The sequence below is a fragment of the Lepeophtheirus salmonis genome, chromosome 13, assembly GCF_016086655.4.
Source record: "Lepeophtheirus salmonis chromosome 13, UVic_Lsal_1.4, whole genome shotgun sequence".
NCBI classification, from domain to species: Eukaryota; Metazoa; Arthropoda; class Copepoda; order Siphonostomatoida; family Caligidae; genus Lepeophtheirus; species Lepeophtheirus salmonis.
Window position 1 is genome coordinate 30,010,469 of NC_052143.2, and position 25,441 is coordinate 30,035,909.

At 31.0% G+C, this 25,441-nt stretch overlaps 1 protein-coding gene across 1 annotated transcript; it reads left to right on the plus strand.

The window, feature by feature from the left end:
- The first annotated feature begins 16,014 nt into the window (after positions 1-16,014).
- LOC139907095 (uncharacterized) lies at positions 16,015-16,563 on the plus strand. The gene has a single exon (XM_071893107.1). The coding sequence runs from the start codon at positions 16,015-16,017 to the stop codon at positions 16,561-16,563; it is 549 nt and encodes a 182-aa protein (XP_071749208.1).
- Positions 16,564-25,441: the final 8,878 nt, after the last annotated feature.

The window sequence follows — 25,441 nt, forward strand, 5'->3', positions numbered from 1 at the left end:
TTTGATCCAAGAAAAAGAATATTCTTTCAAAAATTGATCACACAGAGTAATCGAAGACCACCTTCAGATTTATTATTTGTTTCCATGTAATTTTGTTTTAGCTTTAAAAAATAATAAGGTCATCCAATATTTCATGCATTTTTGTAACCATTTTTACTGGTGTAAGAAGTTGTCCTTTGGATATGGTCGATTTTAGGCACAACAAAGATATTCAACAAAAGTATTTTAGTTGGTATATTGGTACTATTATACTTGATACTCTTTTGTTTTATTATCTTCGTATTAATTTCGATTTTATAAATGTAATTTTTGATCAGCTTTATTAAAGTAACACAAATCATAATTTGCAATTCATATTTTAGCACATTTTTAAATAACTCATATTCTATATTCGTCAGTATCTTATTCTTTTTAAAATTTATATCATATTTATTCTGTATCGTTTTTGAAGAGTATTATTTGATAGTTCTACTTCGCCTCTTTGCAAAATACTTTTAATCCTCAAAGTTAATTCTCTTTATATGATTTGGTAAGTTTATTTATCAAATGCTAGAATAAACAATATAAGAGCACTGGATACTTTTTGAGAATATAAATAAGGTGTCCCTTGATTGTATTTATTAAATAAATTTGATGATTTTTGTATATAAAAATTTTGTAATTTAAAAAAAGTATTGCATTATAGACATTTAGATAATTATACTATATATATATATACTAACAAAGGGTTACCCGGAGCTTCCCGGAGGGAGCGGGAAATCACATTATCAATTGTCAAAATAATTTACAAAATTAAAAAAAAAAATCAGAAAATACTTCTATCTATTACATATACATACTAATCATTGTAATATGAATGTTTTGTTATGTGTCGAGAAAGATCCTGATAATTATAATTATCTTATTATAAAAATAACGAGGGAGTAGGAAATTGACTACACTTTATACTATATATAATAATCCCACTATATCAATCCGATTAATTAAGGTCAACAACAAGGCCTCATCATAACAATTCTTCCAAATACTCTTACTATTGGCACTTGTAGCGTTAGTACAAAAAATTAGTACCAATTCATGAAAACGAGTAAATTAGATTTTAGGCCAACTTTTCAGATACGAAATGATCTTTTTGGCACTCTTTAAAAAAAATCTGGGCCCCCTTTACCACCAAAAAAATTGAAAAAAAAATTGGCACCCCCGTCATAGCCTGACCAGGTTCAAAAGAGGCACCTTTGTAAAATGTAATCCTCCTAGAACCAACAGTGTGGGAACGTATAAACAATACAGTCACAAACTTTATTTTATATATATTCGGATAAAAATATATATTTGTGAAAAACAATAAAAAAAAAAACTTATCAAGTTCGAGTAACATTAAAAGAAATGTGGGCTTAAACAAATTCGAGTTCAAGTAAAAACCCTGATCAAACACGAGTTATTTGAAGTCCATATGTTCAAATAACATACTATATTTAATCTATTAAATTTCGTAAAAATCATTTTTACTTTAACATTATATTATGTCAAATAATGGTTCCATTAGTTGCATTACTATTCTGTTACATTAAAAAAAAATCTTACCGTCATTATGTAATTAGTGTTTTTCATTACGTATCAATAATAGCACTTTTTAAAAGATGTATATATAATTACTGAATTTTTGAACTTTGCATGTCACCTCTTTCGGTATGCATAGTTATTTTTTAGATTTTAATATTGAAGGAGAAGTAAAACAATGGGAAAACCAGAACTTTAGGTGCATTAAGCTGCCAAAAAACAAATAAAGTATATTCGACCATATTATGGAATATATATATTATTTATATTAAGTGTCCCTTGATTTTGACGTCCTTCACTGTATAAATTAATTTTATTATTTATCTGTGCTTTTATAAACATATTTCAAATCTTGTATTGTCATAATTTCGCCTTTTCTTTTAACGCCTTATAAAATATTCATCACAGAAAGACCATTAAGTATGTTCCTGTAGTCAAAGAGTTGCAAAATTAAAATTCATCAAGTGGATTAATTAATAATGAAATAATAATTAAGTTTGTTCTACCAAAATGTTTCTTAAAGAATTATTCATAAAAAACATAGCAAATCTTTTATTTTAAGGTGATCTCTGGAATAAAAATTTTGAGAAAATTTCATAGAATAGGACTTACAAATAGCGTTGATGTATACTATTGTATTTCATGATGGTGCTCAACTTTAAGTTTCTGAACCTCCCTAAAATTTTTGTCAATGCCAATATTTATTGTGTACATGTTGGACTTTTGTTGAAGTTGAAACTTATATATACAAACTGTACAAGTTTCAACCAAAAAGTGAGACGAATAATTTTGAATGAAGGATTTAAAATGCATTGGAGGAAGATGATACAGTTATAGAATATTTTATGGATGATCAATATAAATATTGATAATGTAATTTTTGACTTTTTTATTAAAAGTTACTATAATACAATTATTATGTGGCACATTATAAATTCAATGTTCCAGAGTAATATTAGTTATAATTACATAATAACCATGTAATTTTGCTAGACCAAAATGAAAATAAATATACCTATGATAATTAAAACGACCAATATTGGGATTAAATAATGTATTATAAGATGAAGAAATTGCAAATGGTACAATTTGCTTATACAAGTTGCAACCTGTACAGACATCAGAACTTGTACACAACATATAAGTAAAGTAAATATATTTATATAAGTAATTTTATTAAGATGTTGACAACCTTTGGGGCTTAACCCCCCGCCCATAATGATGAAGACTAGCAACGCCACTGGTGTTTAACTCATTTTTTATTACTTGATTATCTTTAAAATCTAATTAGTATAGACGGTTGATTAAAGAGAAAAGAAGATTCTCAATTTTCTGAAGGGTTACAATAATTTTAGCAAAGTAGTGCTCTATTCTGATGATTTTTTTTTACCATTGATGCCACTGTGAATAAGTAAAACAGCCTCTACATCACAACCGAACATTCAAACAATGTCTCAACTTCAATAAGACATGTCTTCAGAACAAAAAATCAAGTGGCCAGCACAAGCGAAGTCTGTCCTTACATTTATACGGAGAAGAAGTTATGCAGATGCTTATGCGACAAAATGCAGATGCGTACATCAAAATTATGGATTAGAAATTGCTACTTTGGGCAGAAAAATTTTTGGAAACAACTTTGTTAATACTCAAGATGGATATCCGTGTCATCGTGCCGCTAAGACCCAGGCCTTCCTGGGAGACAACTTTCCGACCTTTTGTGACCTCAAAATGTGGCTACCCTCCTCTCTAGATGCAAACTCTAGTGTTAACACTAGATAAGATCAACCCTATAATGTTTGTATTCTTAAGAAAGCTCTAATGAAAGTAAGACTCTCTTACTTTAGAATTATAACCTAATATTCAATGCATTATTTGATATATATATTTTTCTTGTTTGAATAAAGTGGCAAATTGAGCTCCTCAAGAAATACCATCAAAGGATATCTAATAGCAAAAAAAGAAGACACTTATATTGAATAAATTTCACTTCCCAAAAAATGCATTTATTATACAAATGCCATCTTGTGAACTATATGCATAGTGAAATTGAGAACTTAGCATAATGCTCTTTATCAAGTTATTGATTAACTCTACTTTTCCGATAGTTTCACATTTACAGAAGAATAAGATATTTTTTATATAATAAACACATTATTAAATACTAAAAGTTGTTATAAGATGTAGTCATTTGAAGAAAAGACCAACACCAATATTTATTATTTTTTCCAGGATTCATAGTTTTTTAAATTTATTTAATAAAGCTCATCGAGCATAAACAAAACCAAAAGAAGCTGTTTGGCATTTTTGTCATAACTAGAAACACAATAATAATATAGGGGTGAGATTATCACCAAAGACAAGGGATATACCATAGACAGAGTGAAGAAGAGCTGAGGAGTATCGAAGTGTAAGATCCTTTGGTATCTTTGCGAAAATGGAAATGATGACAAATTAATCCAAAGCAACAACAATGAATAAAAATATATTTTAGAATAAAATATTATAATTAGACCAAATATTTTACAGGATATTCACCTTTTCCTGGAAGCCATAACTTTGATTTGAATATTACTCTCGATCTGAAACTATCGCTTAAGTAATGTGATGCCCCAGAAATTCATTTCTTCCTTACTTTTAGTTGTAATATGATTTTAAGTAATCTAAAACACATTTATATATAGTGGCAAATTAACTAATCTATCGCCTGAAATGGGTTAGAACTCGTAATTTTTATATGTGCCCTTCAAATCAATCAGCCTGAGAGAAATTATAATTACAAAATAAAATATTTTATAAATAAACATTTGGGTTTAATAAAAAAATTCTATAAATAAACATTTGGGTTTAATAAAAAAATTCTATAAATATAAGGGTTATCTGTGCTAGTTAAAATAAATCTAGTGGCAGCTACGCCCACATATAATTTAAAGTCGATGTCCCAGCATATAACGTAAACCTAGTAACGAAACTTTTTCGAACTGTTCACAGTCCCCCCTAATAATCGATTATAACTTATGCCAAAAAAAATAATGATAATGTAAAGAATGCATATAAAGACATTAAATATATTTCCTTCTAGTTTTTTTCTTGAATAAATAATTTGGGATACTATTTTAAACATTTTTTGTGCAAACGTTACTAAATATAAAGCTTACATATACTTATTAAATACCTAAACCAACAGTACCTTGAAAAGAAAATTTTATTGAGTTTATATTCTTTTAAATAAACTGTAATGGCATATATGTTGGATTGTGCAAGGTAAAAATGTGGACTTGATTTAAAATCAATGTGGATTACTTTAGGATTAATATTTTAAAATAGTAAGTTACGTTATTAGGACTACTCTGGTGAGTCAACAATAAAAAAACTCTTAAAAGGAGTAAAGAGGCAAAAACCAAAGGATGTTTGATTTGCTCCAAGTAGTATCTAGGAGGTCATGGGTGCTCCTGGAGTCTTTTTTACAAGATTAAACGCATGGTAACTACACGTGAGAGCCTTGAGAAATCCTTGGTCTTGGTATTTGCCCCAAAATCGGGGTCATAGAAGACGTGGACACTGCGATAACCAGAAGCCCGGCCAAGAAGATGAGGCAGCATGCCATAGTTCCCAATGCCATTAACTGGACTTTGAGGAGGTATCTCCTGTATTTGGTGAAGGCCTTTTATGTGTTAGAACATCAACAACTGTTTTCAAAAGTTACAAAGCCGAACTGGTCAAGAGAGGCCAGATATTGTTGACTTGTTAAAGCATAATGGGTCAACATTTTGTATCTTTTAACAGAGTATCTCTTGCTCGACTATTCTATTTTAGGTGTAGTCGAGAAGAGAACCTATGTTACCCTCACCAAAATTTGGACGACCGCAAAGCCTGTAACGAGCAGTATTGTCATGTATGAGGTCTTCATCAAGAAATGCTGCAACGCCTTGGAACATGGTTTGATGCCGTGGTAACAGGCAAAGGAAATCATTTTAAACAATAGAAAGTTAAACCAATAAAAAGTATGTGTAAAAACTCCTTTTCATTCTTTCAAAAGTTTACCTTATGTGTTCGTTATCAAAAAGTCCACAATTTTACGATGCACACTAAACAGTGTGTCCCTACAAATCATGTATGAATATATTCAATATCAACTTTATCCAGATTATCAAAAAGTACAAATAACTAGATAATGTGAGTTTATATTTTTGCTTTACTTTATATAGACAATTCCTGACTTAACCCATGGCATTCCCCATGGCCTAAATCCTAAGGCTAAAGGCCTTGAAGGTATTATTTACGTATTCCTCCAACATATCAGCTCACTACTTCTCCATGGCAGCCTCTAAGACATCTACATACCCATGGAAGGTCACAAGGGCCCTCTCCTCGATGACATCCCAGATCTCATAGGCATAAGAGTTGCAGTCGGACCAAGGACACAGGCCACATTGACTAGGGGCAGAAATTCGACATGTTGTATTCAAACACCATTTTGAGTTCTTTTGGTTCACCATTTCCAGGCTTCCTCTTAAGGCTCTTGAAGTCGTACTTCAGTTGTTGTTGTTTTTTATCTCGGAGCAGGACAAAGAAGTGGAACATATCGTAATAACTCTTTCCAGTAAAAAGAGGAGATGACACGTGATTTCTATTACCATGAATCACAGTTATCCTTTGATTGATGAAGAAATTTGTTTCTGGATAAGTGTTTGTATGTATTTCTCTACCAGTTGGTATTACGGAAACAAAATCAGTAAATTATTTTATGAGTAAATGAAAACTTTCCAAAGTTATATTCACAATACACTAGGAGTCGTTGTACCCTATGTATATAAGTAAATGTACTTATGCAATTTACTTATGATATGAAAGTAGAATGGTTTCATTTAGTTGCTCCTGTTATAAAACTTATGAATCGATATATTATGTGAATCCATCAAATTTAATAGAAATATTTTTCACCTTCATTTATAAATAAAAAATATATCTACATAAATTTTGTGATCGATGTATATTATATTTTTGTACATTTAATAATTTCATAATATATTTTTCATAAAAAAGTTAAAGGGATTTTAATTATGAGCAAGTTGACTTTAAGTACCAGGATTGTGTATTTCACAACTCTCCATCAACATAAAAATTAGGTCGTTCCTCACTAAATAATTAAGTCCTTTTTTTGTTGGTTGCTAGATCGATAAAGGCGTCCTTAAAAGAGAGGTGATTGGAGTGGCTGGAGTCTTTAATGACAAAAATTCTTAAATCTATACTTTCTTAAGTTTATATTTTTGTACAATAAGCTAAACCAATTTTTCAACACATATTATTATAGATGTACAAATAGGAAAAGAATTTCTAAGAACCAGATTTGAAAACACGGTGAACATGGAAGCAATTAGTAGACTAATCTTTCTAACTTTTTCACTTTCTAAACATATATAACTTTTTCATTTTCCTTTTTGTTTGGTGAAATGAGCTCTGTAAAGTGGATATATTTTGAAGAATTTCTTCATTTTATTGAGTTATTTTTTGGAGATAACAACTTTCAAAACAACGTAAAAAGTTTCGGGAAGCTTTTTTTCCATAGTTATTAATCTCCTGACGATTTCCTTATTATTTTGATTTAACCATCGCCACCTACCCAAATTCCAAGAAATTTGATGTTAGCTGTAACAAGGAAACATGGCCATCCTTTTATTATCAGTTTTCCATTCGTGCATAATATGCATATCTTTATTTGAACGATAACAAAACAAAAACTTAATTCAATAATATACAATCAGTAAGCTTATCTGACATGATTAAAAAGTAAAAAAATTTAAAAAATAGACAAAAAGAAACAATTAATTCATATTTTATCAACTCTACAATAAAGTGCAAATTTATTTCTATAAATAAATGGAGTAAATTATGGAGACCATTTTTATAAATGTATTATAAAGGGCAAAATACAAGATGAATTTAGTGGTGAAATATCTTTGACAACATTTCAAAAAATATACAAATGCACTTTAGATTTCATTGAAAATAAGGATTTTATTTGAGTGTAGCTTTTAACTTTTTTTGATATTATAGGTGTTTTTCATATAATTTTAATAAAAAAATACCTGAATAAGGAATTTTTGAGGGTTTAAAATTGATGACAATGACTCTACAGTATGGGCAAGCTATCTGTGCCGCGATTTTTTTTTATTTCAATACCAATTTTCCCACCAACAGTTATCCGATTTAAAAAAAAAAAACAGTTCCAGGCAGTTTAAAGAATTCTCATTTATTATATATAATAAAATCATCTTCAGCCCAATAATAGTCTCTATATAAGGCTAAAAGCGTTAACAAGCCTTCGCCACTTGGTCTGAGAAGTAAATATTCACATAAACTACCACAGATCTAAGAATATATGGAATTGAAAGGATTTATCAATTGGAGAGCACTTTCGAACATTACGTAATGGGGATGAATGACCAAACAGAAGATTAAAAAAAAATCATTATGTAGTCTGTAGATGTTGAATAAAATTAACCCCACCATGGAAACAAACATTTAATATAATAAAAATTATATATATGAATTTATGATACATATAGAAATTTACCTAAGAAAACAAACAAATTTGGCATTAGAAGAATTAAAATTAGTGGAACAAAAACAAAAAGAGTATGAAAAATTAAGTTCATTCAACACTTTATTATGTAATAAAGCTAAAAACGATGGAATTGTGAGATGACGTTTGATGCTTGGATGTAAAATTTAATCATAAGTTATTATAATCATAATTATAATCATTAGAGTTAGTCAGTTAGTTCAAAAAATTGTTCTTATAGAAATCACCTGATTTATCACTTGCTGAAGTAATTTTGATCTGCTACAGTGAAGAAAAGAGAAAAGTCCAAGAAAAAACATTGTTTAGAAAATTCTTACGATTAATATATCATATAAACCAACAAAATTATGAAGAGATAAGAAGTCAAAAAAGCATGGGATGTTCGTTTTGTGGAGGTAACAATAATGGAAAGGGAAAAGAAAATGACCAACAAATGTGAAGAAGTCTAATCCATGTAGAAAAATTAGATATTATCAGAGAGTTTGCAACTTCAAATAAATTATTCATGATTCAATGAAATTATAATAAATGTGATTAAGGAAGTTAAATAATTAAATTTTATTACTGGATATAATTAGTGAAAGAAAGATTCATGGTAAACTTAAAGCAATTCCCGTATTTGCGAAAAAATTATTGTAATATCACAATTTGGAATTTTTGGAAAGCAGTTTGACAAAGCAGTATGGACAGTTTCTTCAGATATAGTGGCCCACTCTTGGATGAAAGCGCGATTTAGAGTGTCTTTGGTGGGGAGGGTGTTTGGTAAATGCCTTCTCTTGCAGGTTGAATCACTTTGAATTGTTTTTTGAATGCAGGTCTGGTTTCCCAGGAAGTAACATATTTTTTTCCCAAGAGTCAATGAATTTTACTTTTTTTCAGTCTGGCACAATTTTCCAGTATGAGAGGGTGTCCCGTCTTGGCTGAAAATGTAAGTAGCATCACCATATGTGTCCTAACGCCAGAAAATGATCTTGTGTACCAAACATGGCCGAGTAGACTGTTGGTGGATCTTCCAACAGGTCTGAATCAAAATGAGTGTCATTTTCTTCCTGTCTGACATAATACCAGCAATTCCATGACCTTGAGGGGTTTGTGGTACATTGTGATGATCTGGTGTCCCTGAGGGATACTTTCAATGGAGGAAACACAGTCCTTTTGGATTTTGTGGATGGCCTGCAAATTAAACATCTTTGTCTTTATTTCCTCAGCCAATGTGCATCTTCGTCTCCACCATGTAATTCAGACAAATTGCAGCTATTTCGAACTAAAATTTATTAAATTAATTTATATAACAATTTGATCATTTGATATTTTTAGGCTTATACTAATGAATAAATTTACATTAAAAATTATAAACAAAAACATATCTTCCCATTTTTATTTTTCACTCAGTAAATATATCAATTTTGTATTCAAATAGATCCCACATATTATGGTTGTTTAGAAAATTTATATAAAGTTTTCCCTTTCAACATATTAATGTGAATAATTTTAAGAATATATAGCGACTTAGAAAATGACTACATTATACATGCGTAAGAAAAATCTTTTGTTCGAACTTTAACGCAGCATTCTAAACAATTAAATTTTCAAAAATACTTGGAAATATAAGCAATAATAACTTTTTCGATAAAACTTAAGAGGAAATCCAAAATCACCTTAAAAAAGTAATATAAACTCATAGAGAAGTTTTAAAATCTAGAATGAGTCTACTTAAAAAGTATAACCTTGCATTTTAAAGCAATTTGCTTTATAATTTCACTTAAAAATTGATTAAATCTATATAAATAAATATGAAGAATACTGATAGTTATAAGATTTTTTTAACAAAAGCCCAGTCATAGCTATTTAAAACCCAAGATTTAAAAAAATCAAAGCTGCAAGAATATTTATATTATGATTTATTTTCTTATCTGTGTACCATACATGAAGTATAGGCACGTAGCTTTGCAATTATATGATTTATATCAAAATTAATTATCTTTCCAATTTGATTACAAAGCTCAATTAGGAAATTCAGGTAATCTTGTTCAATTTTTCTACTCGTATTCTTTTTTAGGGTCTTCTTCTGTTTTCTTGAGAACTACAGAGTTGTACTTTAGGACAGATATACAGTAACTGTGTCAAAGTTTCACTAATTTAATGGCAGAAGGGGCAGGATTTTCTCCTTCCTTCAGTGCACAACTTATGAATTAATAGAAACAATGTTGATAATGCACCTACCTCTGCTTGATTTTCGAAAGCTGATTTCCAAAAATGATTTTGACAACTACTCTTTTATTTCCGAGAGACGTATTCGAATGATCCGATAATTTACAATTTCAGTGAGTTATTTTAATTGATACTGTTACTTAATAATTATATACGTTCAATTTGAAAAGGAAAAAAAAGGAGTGTTAAAATATTTAGAAGGAGAAAACAAAGACGGGGTTATCTTTTTTTTTTGGTTTCTTGTTTCATAAGAAAATAAGATAAATAATTTGTAAAAAAATTATGGTTTTGTAGCTGGATATATTTCATTTAAAAATATATTACATCCTAATGTTTAATATTTGTCTAGAATAAAGAATAAAGTTTTTGGTAGATCTTTGAGCTTTCTCTGTCGATCCATTTGTCAAACCTTAATATATCTTTTAATTCGAACAAAAGATTTCTACTGAAAGCCACCCAGCCGTTTCTTTCGACCAGTGCAAAAAGAAGAGTCAAGGACTTTTCCTGTATATACCAACTCCTTAAAGTCTTTATTCCAAACATTGTAAAATCCAATCCATTGTTTTCACACAATCCGTAAAAGTATGTAATTGTGTGCCCAGTTTTCTACATTTAAAGGATTATAACTTTGCAGCTAGTTCTATTGACATTATTCATAAATGGTTAACTAATTCGTAAGATTCAAAGACTCTGATACACCTCAAAATATATTAATTTTTGAGTTTTTTATATTAATAAACATGAGAATGACAACATTAATCATGAGTATAAATGAAAATACAAATTAAATTTATATGTTTTAGTATATTGACTTGTGAAGTTTCTTAAATCCATTTACCCCTCGTTGGTGAACTAGGATTGTCTGTACAATTATTTATTTTTTTGAAATTCCTTCAAATCTGTCTAAAATAGATTTTATAGGCAGTACTTTTTATTATGTTCCTGAAACATAATTCCAAATAAATGCAAGTTTTGTTATTGTAGATATTTATATATTTTTTTAGTAGTAAACTTTGCAATTTTTAATGCTGGCATGTTGAATTTGATTAATTTTGTCACTTTCAAATTCTTCGTTTGCTTTTCTCATATCTTATTTTTTTTTTTTTTAATTTAAGGTATATGCGTTGCTTCTAATGTAATATCAGCTGTTATTCAAATTATCAAAATCTACTTTGTCAAAATTAATGAGGGGATTTTTGGGATCTAAAATTTGTTAAAATATATGATATCTCATTAAAAAAAATATCAAAAATAAAATTATTATGTTTATCCTATAATATTCACAAATTTAATCTTCTACATTTTTTAAAAACATTTTTTTTATATTTACAGGTCCAGAATGAAATGAAGAGTTAGGAAAATATTACAAATATAAGTAGCGTAATTTTGAATCCATGTCAACTTGATATTAAAATATGACATATAATTTATTAATAATCATGTCTTTGATTCATCTCCTTCATCAAACCATATATTCACACTAATTAAAATTGTTGTGCAGGCATGGAATTATATCATTATGGAAGACTTGAAAGTGAGATGGCTAAGGGGACCAAAACTCGGAGTATACTCACAAACCTTTTTAAATATAAGAATCAATAAATACTTATTGATTTTTGAATTGAAATAGATTAATAATAATCTCCCCAATCCATCATGAATATTTTGAAAGACTAAATAAAATTTTCTTTAAATTTAAAAAATGGAATAAATTGTTAATTTACTTCGTAAATGAATATAATCAAAGATACTTAACTAATCTACAAACATCTTTAAATTCATATAATTATATTAATAAATTATAAATATGACATTAAAATATATTTGAAGCGCCATCTATATTTTTAACATACGTAACTATTACAATTGAAAAGTTTTAGTCTAATTTTTCTACCTATTTGACGGCGTGAAATACTTTTTCACATCATCAATCTATATATTTTATCTTTATGTCCGGAATACTTTACAAACTATTAGATCATAAAGTTATACTATTTTTAACTTTTCTTCCAGCAGACATTATAATTAATTTATTCAAGAATATTATAAACAGTAAAACAAGACACTTTGTAATATCTTAATTTTAACAGTATATTAGAATCCATTAGATTAATAGGCTTTTATTCAAAAGTGTCACCCCATTTACCTTCGATATTCCTAATCTTTAAGATACTTGGTTTTTCCTTTTAAGTAATATATTCTGTAATAGGGATAAAAGCTATAGTAAAAGTACGGATGTGGTACGTTAATAAATTTGTATTATTTCCAAAAAATAACGCAATATAAATCAGATGAAAGATCCACTATCTATATGTAATATATTTGTAGAAAAACAATCCTCTTTCTGAATTTTTTATATGATGCAATCTGTAAAAAAAGAGGGAATAGAACATAAATTGTGGGGAATTGTTATATATCTTCATACCTATAGGTTTAGTGCCCTATGCATTATTGTTCCGTGTGTATTTTGTGTTTAATAATATATTTATATGACAGTAATTCTGGATTCTCCTCGTGTAGAATAAAGTAAGTATATAAACTCCATATCCTCATATATCTCATATCCACGTATATCATATGGCGCAGTCGATAAACCAGAACCAATCTTAAGAAACATAATGGAATAACTTAAAAGTAAGAAGTTTGACTTTATAAAATCAAAAGTTAAGGCATACAAAGGTCACGTCACACGGAGCATTAATGAACTAAATCGTTTAGACAGAATTGAAATAGCAGCAATTTCTCATGAAAGGGATCACGGAAGATTACAGGTCTTAGAGGATATTTTAGAATTAATGGAATTCAAATCTGAAACAAAGGAGCAACAAGAAGATATCTTAATGTGCATGGAAGAGAGAGATCGCATGGATGAAGAAATAATGGAGAAACTCACGAGAAAAATAGAGGAACTAGCTGGCAAGGGGGATCAGAATCTGCCTTCAAAAGATGGAGCGTATAAAGTATACGGAAAAATTGCATAATTGCATATAAGGAACTGGAACTATTGAGAGGAAGCATGGATTTGAATGATTTTATTGAATGGAAACTCAGTTTTGAAGACTACAAGCAACTAGCAGGAGAGATAGCTACTCTTACGCAAAACAGCTAGCGAATTTAAGATCCTTCGTTGATATAGAAATGAGGGAAAAATTAAGAGTCTCAATTGGGATTAAAGAAAACACAGAGTTATCCATTCCTGAAACTTTAAATGAATGGAAGAAATATTTTAGCTCACAATATAACATCATTCTTGATAAGGTTAAATTCCATTCCTTATATCAAAAAGAAAGTCAATCATTCGAGGACTTCTATGTAGAGGTAACTCGAACTGCAAATCGTGCCAAATTAAATGAACAATGCAGTAATAAAGACAGTTTAGAAGAAAATATCAAAGTTAAATTAATTGTGGGACTTCGGGATGAAGAAACGAGGAAAATACTTATGGCAATAGAAGAAAAAGAATGTACACTTCAAAAATTTATTGATAGATGTAGAGCTGAGGAAATGTCGAAGAGGGATGACGAAAAGTTAAATTCTGTAAAAGTCAACAAGATAACAAGAGGAAAATTCAGGGATCAAAGCCTTAGTCGAAACAAAAATAGTTTTAGGAAAAATCCTCCTGAATGAAAAATAATGGATTGTATATTCTGCTCAAGAGACCATATTATAAATGAATGTCCTGCTTGAAAACAGGAATGTAGAAATTGTAAAAGAATTGGTCATTTTAAAGATTCAAAGGCCTGTAAAAATGGAATTGCAAGAAACAGAAGAGTCACGGTAAGAAACGTGAACACATTTAGTCCCTCACCTACAATACAAGTTCGATTAAAATCTTTAGATGGAACATACTTATGCAATTATAGTTATGCAATTCTGGATTCTGGTAGTGAGGTTTCTATTGCGGATGAAATTTTCTTACAAGAAATTGGAATACCACTTCGACATTTAAATAGACCTTCAGTTTCTCGTTTGAATGGAGCTACTGGAGCTACTTTTAATTAACTAGGATACATAATTTTAAATGTAGGTTTTGGAAATGAGGAAATTAAAGAAGAGATTATAATTGTAAAGGAAAATGTGAAATTTCTAATGTCGTGGGTATTGTGTAAAAAATTAAGAATTTTACCAAAAGATTATCCAAGTCAAATTGAGCGAGGTAGATGGAAAAGAGCCAAAGAACCTAGTGCTCGTGGAATCAAGAAAATGAAATATATTTCTGATGAAGAAATTAAAGCCATGAGAGACAGCTTGGGGAGGAGTATCATGATGTATTAATTGACGGAAATCACCCATTAAGAAAGATGAAATGCACACGATACAAATAACTTTAATAGAAGGAGCAGAAACTTTGAAAATATACACAGCAAAGGCGATTCCCTTTGCTTATAGAGAAACTATGAAGAAGGAATTGGAAGAATTGTTGACAAAAGGAATAATTGAGCCGCTAAGAAATAAACCTACGGAATGGTGCCACCCTATGGTTGTGGTGGGAAAGAAAAATGCTAAGGTTAGACTAACAGTGGATCTAACAAAATTAAATAAGTTTGTCAAAATAATACATCCTATGACTAATCCCAAGGAGATAATTTCAAATATCCAACCTGGAAATAAGTACTTTTCCAAAGGAAATAACCAACTTATATGTCCCATTGAGACCTTTATTATCCAACAAGAGTGAGTACATATGGACTAAAGAACAGGATGACACATTTGAAGATGTCAAGAAGTCTTTGGTTATGTTACCTCAAAAGATTCATTTTATACCGAATAGAAAAACTGTTTTAAAGACTGATGCTTCTAAGAAAAAAGGTCTTGGGTATATCTTAAGACAAGAAGCCAGTGAACGAAAATGGCATCTTATTGAAGCAAATTCTATATGGTTGAGTGCAGCAGAAGAGAATTATGGAATGACAACGCTTGAGATGATGGTCATATATTGGGCAACAAAAAAATTAAATGTTTATCTTGAAGGATTACCCCATTTTCATATTGAAACAGATCATGAGGCAATTGTAAATATTCTAAACAAGAAAACTTTGGATGAAATAGAGAATCCAAAACAAAAAGAAATCAAAGAAAGGACGCAAATGCGTTATAGCTTCACTGTTGCTTGGAAACCAGGAAGAAAAATGTTAGCAGCTGAAAATTTGACAAGAAATCCATATTGGAATCCGAGGAAGGACGACATATTGGTGGATATGCATAAGATTGAGGTTACAAGAAGAATATTAATAAGAGCTGTATGTGGTAAAAAAATTCAGACGAATTATATAAAGGATCGAAAATTGAGAGACCAAGCATACGAAGATGTTAATTATCCAAAATTGATAAATTTTATTAAAGACGGGTTTGGAAATAATATCAAAAATCTCCCTGAAGAATTAAAACTCTACTGGAAGTTGAGAGATAGTCTATCGATTTATGAAGGTTTGATCATCGTCAAAAATAAAAGAATTGTTATACCAATGGTAGCTCGGAAAGAAATATTGGAAAATCTGCATGTATCTCATCAAGGCATAGTGAAGACTATGCAGCGTACCAGAGAGATAATTTATTGGCTAGGAATTGATATGGACATCGGAGATATGGTAAGAAAGTGTGAGGAATGCCAGAAGTTATTATCTAGTTTATTAATGGAGACTCAAATTAAAGGGCCGAAAATGACGAGACCATTTCAAGCAGTAGTTGTGGATATATTTTCTGTAAGTGGAAATAATTTCTTGGTTTATGTAGATAGACTTTCTGGATATCCTGCTTTGCATTATTTTGAGGATAGTGGATGCACTTCAAGATTGATTAAGACAGTAATGGAGAGATTCTTCATTGATTATGCTATACCTGAAGTTTTAGAATCAGATGGGGGAACAAACTTTTCGTCTAGGGAATTTCAAGAATTTTTATCCTTTTGGGGAGTTGAATGTCGATGTTCTTCTCCACATAACCCCCCACAATCCAATGGATTGGCTGAAGCTTGTGTGAAGAAATTAAAATATTTAGTAAAGAAAACTATGAATGGAAATGGAAATAAGATAGATCAGTCAAAAATCAATCTTGGATTTTTAGAAATGAGAAATTCTCCGAGAATAAAAGATGGATTGAGTCCAACTAAGATCGTCTTTGCTCGTAGTACTAGATCCATTTTACCTATCCTACCTGAATTCCATCAAAAGAGAAGCCAAGAACTTTGTAAGGCTCCAAAACCAATTTAAAAAAAGGAGATAGGAAGGAGTTATCCGTATTGAAGATAGGTATTGAAGATACAAGATCATATAACCAAAAGATGGACCCATCTGGGTACAATTGAAACACAGGAACCTCAAGGGCGATATGTGAATATTTGAAAAATAGTCGTCCTTGGCATCGTAATAGATGATTCATCCGTTTGGATTCCACGAAAGGGAACAAGCAAATTTCATTTCATAAACCTTAGATTTATATTTTGTAATCATTGCACTGGAGGAAAGAGAGGAAATTATATATATTCATACCTATACGTTTATTGACCTATGTATCAATGTTCCGTGTGTATTTTGTGTGTAATAATATATTAATATGAGAGTAATTCTGGATTCTCCTCGTGTAGAATAAAGTATATATATAAATTCCATATCCTCATATATCTCATTTCCACGTATATAATAGGAATTCTTAATACATATATTAATAACTCATAGATTAATGAATGAATGCATTTGTTAGTGCAAGAATATATAAACGAGGACAGTGCACTTTTTCATTTTTTCTTTCATTTCTACGCACTTAGGCCTAAATTATATTTTTGTCTATTGTTGTATTAGATTCTTTGTTTGTTATAATGTTTGATTGAGTGCGTTGATACTTAATATTATTAATTATTATGTACTGCAAAATTGTGATATAACCCAACTCTGGAATAACAAGGAAGAAATGGAATCCATTATATTTCACCGATATTTAAGGATTAACAATAAGATTGTACTTAAAAAGACCAGAAACTATTTTTCCCATGAGTCAACATATTTCATTCTCTCACCAAATGGCTGATGGAAACTTATTCAGAGTCGAAACTTGAAAGAGGAATTGAATAGACTATATTTTAATCCTTTATTTTTCCTTTTGGATATCTATATAATGTTTTTACTATAAGAAAAATATGACATAATTTGTTAAAAATCATATGGTTCAGATGATTTAGAAAAAAAAATATCCATGTTTTAAACCTATATTAGTACTTTTTAGGAATTTAATTGACATTTACGAGTGCAAAAGAGGGATAAAAAATACAAAGGAAATAATTCAAAACATAAATGACAAATGTTTATCATGTAATTAAATACGTTTTATGACATTCACTTTTAAAACAGTACACTAACTGCGTTATAAAAAGGATGTGTACTAACAGAAATTAAATCAAATATTCTAACCCAGAAGTAATTCAACTACAAAAAACGATTACTTTATAGTTGCGGATTAATCGGAGCATTCCCACTCGAATAGACTTCCTCAGCATCTAAACATTGATTAATATAAGTGAACTTGATATTTCTTCATTTTTTATCAAAATAAATATGTTAAAAGATTGGGAAAATTATTTCTTTTTTGTAGTTACAACTTGTCAGTGTTTTATTAATTTAAAAGCTGTTATTAAATAAGGTACGAAGAAAAACATTGATACATTTTTGTTTTGTAATGAATGCAAGTCCGTGTTAACCGCAGAGTAAAATTGGGGATTTACTTTGGGGTAATTCATCAGATGTGGCCTCTTAAATTATGTTTCTGATGCGTTTATACGTAATATTTTACGTTCAGAAATTTCCAAAAAAATATTGTTTCCAAAAAAAAATCTTATTATAAATTTTATTTGCCATTCATAAAAAGAAAATAACTCCAAGTTGTCAAAATACAGCTCTTCCCAAAGACAAAGATTAGAGATTGTGTTTATTTCCCTTCTTATATACCTCTGATTTTAGTTAATCTATTCAATACCTCATGACATATAAGGTGCTCTCCTCAATAACACTTTTCAAATTGTGAGAATTAACAAGTTAATTTTTTGTATGAAACATAAACTTAAACATGCCAAAAAATGATTACAATTTACAACTATATATATAATGATATTGCTCAATACATAAATGTTGATATAAATAATTATTGACAAACTATGTTCTTTTAAGAGAAAGGGTTCAAGTTTTACTAAGCCCTTAGTTATTGAAAATCCCTTTTAAGAGTCACCTGGATTAAAAATTAATCCCAAATTGTTTAATTACCAGATATGCAGTTGAAAGGCAATTTTATCTATTTTGTCATTATAAATATCAATTTATAGATTTAAAATTCCTTTATGAGTATAAGCCTTAGAGAAAAAATAAATACTTAGTTTTAAAAAATCATAACAACATGAGTTTGTGAGTTCAACAAAATATAATTTTGTATTCCTATAGAAAAAAAGATTTTATTTTTATTTTTCATAAAAAAATGTATAAATATTCGAGTAGGACAATCTAATTATATTGCATGTGTTAAATAAAGTTATAGTCGTAGTATTATAATTCAGCTACCGTTGTACACATCAGTCCTTAAATTGAAAAAAAAGAAGAAATCAAAAGAATAAACAAAGGAACCGATCGACTTAAACAAAACCATGAATTAAATTCACAAAATCTCAATTAAAAATTGCTTAAAATACGAATAAATCTTAAACAAGGCCCTATGAAATAAATAAGTAAAACTTAATCTGATTTAATGTTTCAGGAGCATATTGAAAAGTTTTAAAAATCAAATGTAGATTCAAAAGAATAGTAAGCCTTTTTATCAATCTATTTTATCATTTCCCTAATGGAAGATTAATAACTCATTTTGTAAACTGAATTAATTTACCACAGAATAATGACGATGCCTAGAAGAGGACGCTTTAAAATTCTGGATTATTTTTGAAGGATCAATAATAGGGTGTTTTCTACAACTCTACTTAAACTCCCAAAACAATTCTCAATATAATTCTTCCTCATTAATGGGGCACTCACTTATTTTTAATTTTCTAAGATAAAAACACTCTTCAGATTGCAAAAAGAAAAAAAATATCACACGCGTAAGTTCATATATTACACCGCTCTATTCATTTATTATTTTTAATATTGCACTTACAGAATAATAATATTATTTTTTTAAAGTTAAAATATAAAAAACTACCACGTATTCGAATATGCTGCTCTTAATATATAAAAAATTCTTAAACTTGTATGTAAATATGTATACATGTGTGCGCGACTAAATCTGAACACTGACATTTTTAAAAATAGTTAAATAATTTTGTAATTTGTAAAGTGGTCGACGAATTAATTTATTTAACATGAAAGATGAGAGTCTTTTGCACATGTCTATTCAATATGACCGCCCATGTTCTCCACTACCAACTCCAGCTTGGACCGGAACTTGCTGCATGACTTGGCGATAAAGCTCTGGTCGAGGTTGGTTCAGGCATTCTTGAGGGGAGACTTCAGCTGGTCCTTGGATTTGTATTAGACTCCCGACTGCATCTTTTTTAAATGCCCAAACACTGAGAAGTCAAGCGGCAACCAATCAGGCGAGTGAGACGGCCAAGAACTCCGATCGAAGAAGGCTGGAGTCTCGATCCGAAGAAACTCTTGGGTAATGTTGCTAGTGTGGCAGCTGGTACCGTCCTGCTGCCACCCCCACCTGTCCCTGTAAGTTGCCATGGCCCAAGGGAACACTTTGTCTTTCAAGTATTGGCAGTACATCTCGGAGTTAAGCATCCCCTGGGTCTTCAAGAAGATGAGATCACATTTCTGACCGTCGGGCGCAACATCAGCCCGGAACTGGAGGTTGGCCAAGTGTCATTCCTTACCCACATGCCTCAGGAGTCCCTTCGGCTACCACACTATAAACGGTGGTACGGCTGCAGTTCAGAACCTTTGCAATTTCAGTGGGAGTTTTTTCCCGCGCGGAAAGTTCCAAAATTGTGACTTGACGTCTCTCCATATTATCAGCTGTCGTTTCACTGTTGCTATTTATATTTTGCTGGAGTTTTATTTATAAATAGTCAAGACCCTTGCCTCGAAGCATAAACCGGTTTCAAATCAATAAAATCACGAATATGTGCATGGCGTAAAATTTAAATGAGTGGTCAGTTTTAGACGCAAACACCTGTATAACCTCCTCTGTCTAAAATGCAAAAAAAAAATTGAAAACTACATGAACTGTAATTTTTTATAAATATAATCAAATTTGGATAATTTAATTCATAAATACAATCAAGGAACACATTATTTATATTATCAATCAATATACCCCCCTTTTGCCTTAATGTTCTGTTCCAGCATTGTGCACAACAGTTCTTTAAAATGCTTGGTTCAAAGTAGGCTAAAGCAGTGATAAGTGTGCCCTTTAAATGGCCCTTTGTTGTCTATCAGACTTCGTAAAGTTCACCTTGAGGTGCTATAAAGGAATAAAGTCCAAGGCAGAACATTTGCAGCTGTGGGGAGACCTCGAGTCTGTCTTTTCAAGTTATTTTGAGGATTGATCACTGTGGCTTACTCGATCCAAAAGCTTCAAATCCTAACTGGGAGATTTCTTGTAGGCATTAATTTTTCAGCCTTATCTCAACATTGTGGTTTTGCTGCTGTCAAATTCACGAGCACAGCCATTCACAGTGAACTTGCCTCTTCTGCCTTCAATGGTGCCTTGAATAGCCCCAACCAACTCGTTCAGCTTTGATATTGACATTCTTGAAGCTTTTGGTGTGACTATCTTGGTCACTCTGTATGCAGTAAGGCGGTTACAGCCCAGCACTTAAGAGATATCTGATTTTCAACACATGGATCACTCCAGAATTGTAACTCTACATTGCTGCATGTTTTTGGTTATGACGCTCTTATTTCTCGGATGCCTTGGCTTATTATTTATTTCCATTTTCTTTAATAAATATTAAACATCGAATAAAAAGAATATATAAAAAGACACGCCTTCTAAATAAGTGGTGCTTTTTAGGCGGTAAGGCCTGTACAATTAATGCAATAAGTGTGTTCATAGACAAACACTATCTAAATGTACATTTTGTAGTCAAAACATCTCAAACTTCTTCAACCCTTAATTTCCAAAGTATAAATGATGAATATATACAACATAAATTTGTTTTCTATAAATATCCCTTTACATATACAGGGCTGTCCAAAAGTATTCAGCCTCAAATATTTGTGTCTTACTGTTTTGGCTACAAAGTACCTTATCTCCGATTTGATTGCTTGTAATGTAATCTGGATTCAAAACTTCTCTTTTGGAATTTGAGACCTTCTTTTGTTCTCTGTTTTGTTAAATATAATATCAGAAAGATTAAAGGGACTGAAAATATTGATGACAAATTGAAAAATAGACGTTAACGGTCAGTTAGCATTCTGGAAAACGTTCAAAAAATTAAAGCAAAAGTTTACAGGAACCCTTACAGTTGAATGGCTAAAATGGCCAAGGAGATCAATGAGTCAATTTTTTTGATGAGTCAAATAATCCTTAAAGATGAGGGATTATTTCCCTTAATTTTAGTTACGGTCAGAATGTTACGGATGATGAATCCATTAAGGTTTTTTGAAAGAAGTGAAAATGTAATTGATTTTGGCACGCAAAGAGGTTCTATTATCTTTTCAGATGAGAAGAAATGGGATTTGCATCAAAAATTTATTGAAAAAAACGACTGAATCCTCCTTATCAAAATTTGTATCTTAAGACCTGCAGTGGGCTCCAAAGTGGGTTCATAGTCGATCCTTATAGTATGGGGAGGGGTTCAAATAAATTGGAAACGTCCTTTCTGGTTTTTATCCCAGACGGTCTAGAAATGAAGACGGGTAATTACATTTCATATGTTTTGGTGAGTGTGGTCCTTCCATGGTTTGTGGAAAACTTATCCAAAAGGAAAAAGGTGACCATTCAATAAAACATACCAGAATTCAATTCCAAGAGTGTTTTTTTTTTTTTTTAAATATGTTGGGACAAGTCTATGTGACCTCCTTCAAGTCCTTATCTTAACTCCTTCTACTATTTTGTGTAGTTTTATCTCGAGTTGAAGGTAAGAACCCACCAATATTCAAATTTCGAAGATATTTGTTGTGCAATTGAGATAGAATGGGCCTTTTCTCCCAAAGATACGGTATGTGCAGTGTATGAGGCATTTCAATTTCGTATAAGGGAAGTAGTTGATAAACAAGGTGGTTATATCAAACAAATTATAGAATATAGAACAAAATCAGAAGTAATAATTTTTAGTTTTCTATTCCACAATCAACCTATCACTGAATATATACAAATAAAGAGGTATAAAAACTTATGATGAACCCAGCATATGGTACTATATTTACTAAATAAAACAGACCTGTGTTAATAAATAAAGAAATAGAAAAAATAAGTGTAGTTGTCGAAAACAAGGGATTTCGAGCAAACGTCGACCACTCAGAAGAGCACCATAAGAAGGCTGGAGCTAGACTTGTACAATCTCTGAATTTAGGCCTTGTTAATATCAGCTTCTTGTTATAAGATTTTGGATGGAGAAAAGAAAAGAAAAAATGTGCGACAGTCAAATTTTCGGCGTCATTAAAATTATTTTTTCGCGTTAATCAAGGTTTCATGTGATATCTCTAGCAATGTTTTGATACATGGAATCTTTTTCTTGCATAAAGTTTTGATTTAATCAAAATCGGACAAAAAATGAGTTAACAAGAATCAAAAGGGCAAAGGGTTCCGGATCTTCTCTACAAATATGTTGATCCAAAAAGGATTTCTGACATTGTCGGTGTGACCATGAGGACAGTCCGGAAGCAGAAAGAGAAAGGAGTCAATAGGAAGGCAGTAAGTAAAGTAAATGACTTGAAGGGAGATGAAACATTCCTCAAGTGCCTGGAGCCAAGATCAAAATACATCATACATCATAGGTTGACGAGCTCAACAAGGACTACCATCAGAAGGAAAGTTCATGATTACCTTGGCATTAAGAGCTTTGTCAAGATTCAATGATATCTGTTCCTTGACGGGATGACGCTGTTATGGCTTGGGAGATGCAAAACAGTCTTTCATTATTTAAAGAGTCATAAGTGGACTGTGAAAACATTTTCAGAAAAGTGAATCTGCACAATTGACCAGGTTTTGAACCACATAAACTACAAATGTATAGCAGCATTATGCAAAGAAGTGCAGGGCACCTTCAGGACCAAACATCTGCCCTAAACTGTGCTTCGGAGTCTTGGCCTCTGATGGGAAGAAAGTGGATCCCTTTTTCTGGAAGCCCAATGAGAAAAATGTGACTGAGGTCTAACACCGGTTGTAGAAAAAGTAATGAAACCTTTTAAAAATAATGTTTTGAACATATGTTGTTGACTAAATCTTAAAATTACGATTATTTTTGAATAGCTTAGATTCTATGGCTTTGATTGATTTATATTCAGTATATGTTGCAACGGAAGCAAGAAGAGCCGCCAAAGGCAATTTAATCTACGGCAGGAGGAACACATCGGACATCAGGAAGGCCTTACACGTCAGTAAGGCCACAGTCGGTAAGGTCAGAAAACGTTTGGCAGATTGGGACAACCTTAAGGACAAACATAAGAGTGAAATGGCCATCAAAGTGATGCATGAAGACAACATGGATGCATTTCAGAGCAATTTAAGGATAAAGATGTCAGATTACGAAAAAATGCCTCCAATTTGGTTTCCTGTTGTATACCGGTTACCCGCACCCGACTACTTCATGGTGTTGAAGGAAAGTATGGTCCCATATATCACCAAGACCATGAAGAAGTGAAACAAGGCCATGTACGTATTTCAGCAGTACGTTAATATTGTACAAGAGTGAAAGGGCAGAAAAAATGAACATTTGTCCGAAAATATTTTGGCACCTCAGAGCCCAGATCTAAATCTACTAGATTACTATTTTTGGGGGCAAATTGACAAAAAGCCCTACAAAGTTCGTAACTCTAATATGGATGCCCTGAATACCTCCGTTAACCAGCAGTGGAGGATCATGAAAAAAAGGACTACGTTGCCAATGTGTGCATGTGGTTCCAGCGCGGTTAGAGGCTTTCCTTGAGACTGACAGTATCTAGGTTCATAATTCATCATCCTGATCAATTATGAGTATTTTAATGACTGCTTAGAGGCAGGTCTCAGTTCTTTTTCTACACCCGGTATAAGGTCCTGAGGTGGAATGTTTTGCCCTAGCTGAAGGCTAACTACCCTGACAGCAACTATGTGTGGACCCCGACGGTTCTCCCTGCCATTACGGCCTTGAAAACACAGATCTTCTCCAAGAAGCACTTAGAAAATCGTTACACTTACTTATACTTATTTGTCGTTCGGGAACGTCATGGCTCTTTGAGCAGGCTCTTTGAAGTGAACGACAAGAGCAGGCTCATCCCAAATGACTGATTTCCTGCATTTTTGTTATAATTTTGAAAAGCTGTTTGGGAGCCATAAGAGCTGGTTCTCCAAAAAAGAGCCGGAATTCCCATCACTTCTTAGTAAAGTTATTTTCTTAATATGGAAAGGTTGCGATAAGTGAACTTTTAACTATATTCTGTTGCTGTCTACAATTTTGAGGTAAAAAGAGAAAGTATCAGGTGCAGGTAAACTTGAAGAATGTACTCAAAACTAATTACTGCTATAAAGAGAAAACTTTTTACACTTCAAATGGTAATAATAAGTACATGGATGCACCATTGCCTTGATAATCTACATCGAAAATTATGAAACTTTTTGCCATTAAAATGGACACCAGTCAATTGATTTTTTTTTTACTGGAAATAAAATTTCATATCACTATAAAATACTCATATCATTTGTAAATAAAAAAACGTTTTTCAAAGATAAATTAATTATCTTTATTCAATTTTTACTTGATAATACCAAAGTATCGACTTGATACAACAGATGGAACTTCAACCTTATAGTTTTTTTAGGCCAGAAATATAATTAGCAACCTATGTACTAATTAAATACATTCAGTCGATTGAAAACAATGGCAATAAAAAAATAATAATATTTAATGCTGGCCTTAGAACTTGCTTTAAAACTAAACGAATGTTGTAAATTGTGCAAAATAAAATAAAT

What these genes read in the sequence shown, in the direction of transcription:
- LOC139907095 (XM_071893107.1), top strand. Translation starts at nt 16,015, where the DNA reads ATGACGAGACCATTTCAAGCAGTAGTTGTGGATATATTTTCTGTAAGT.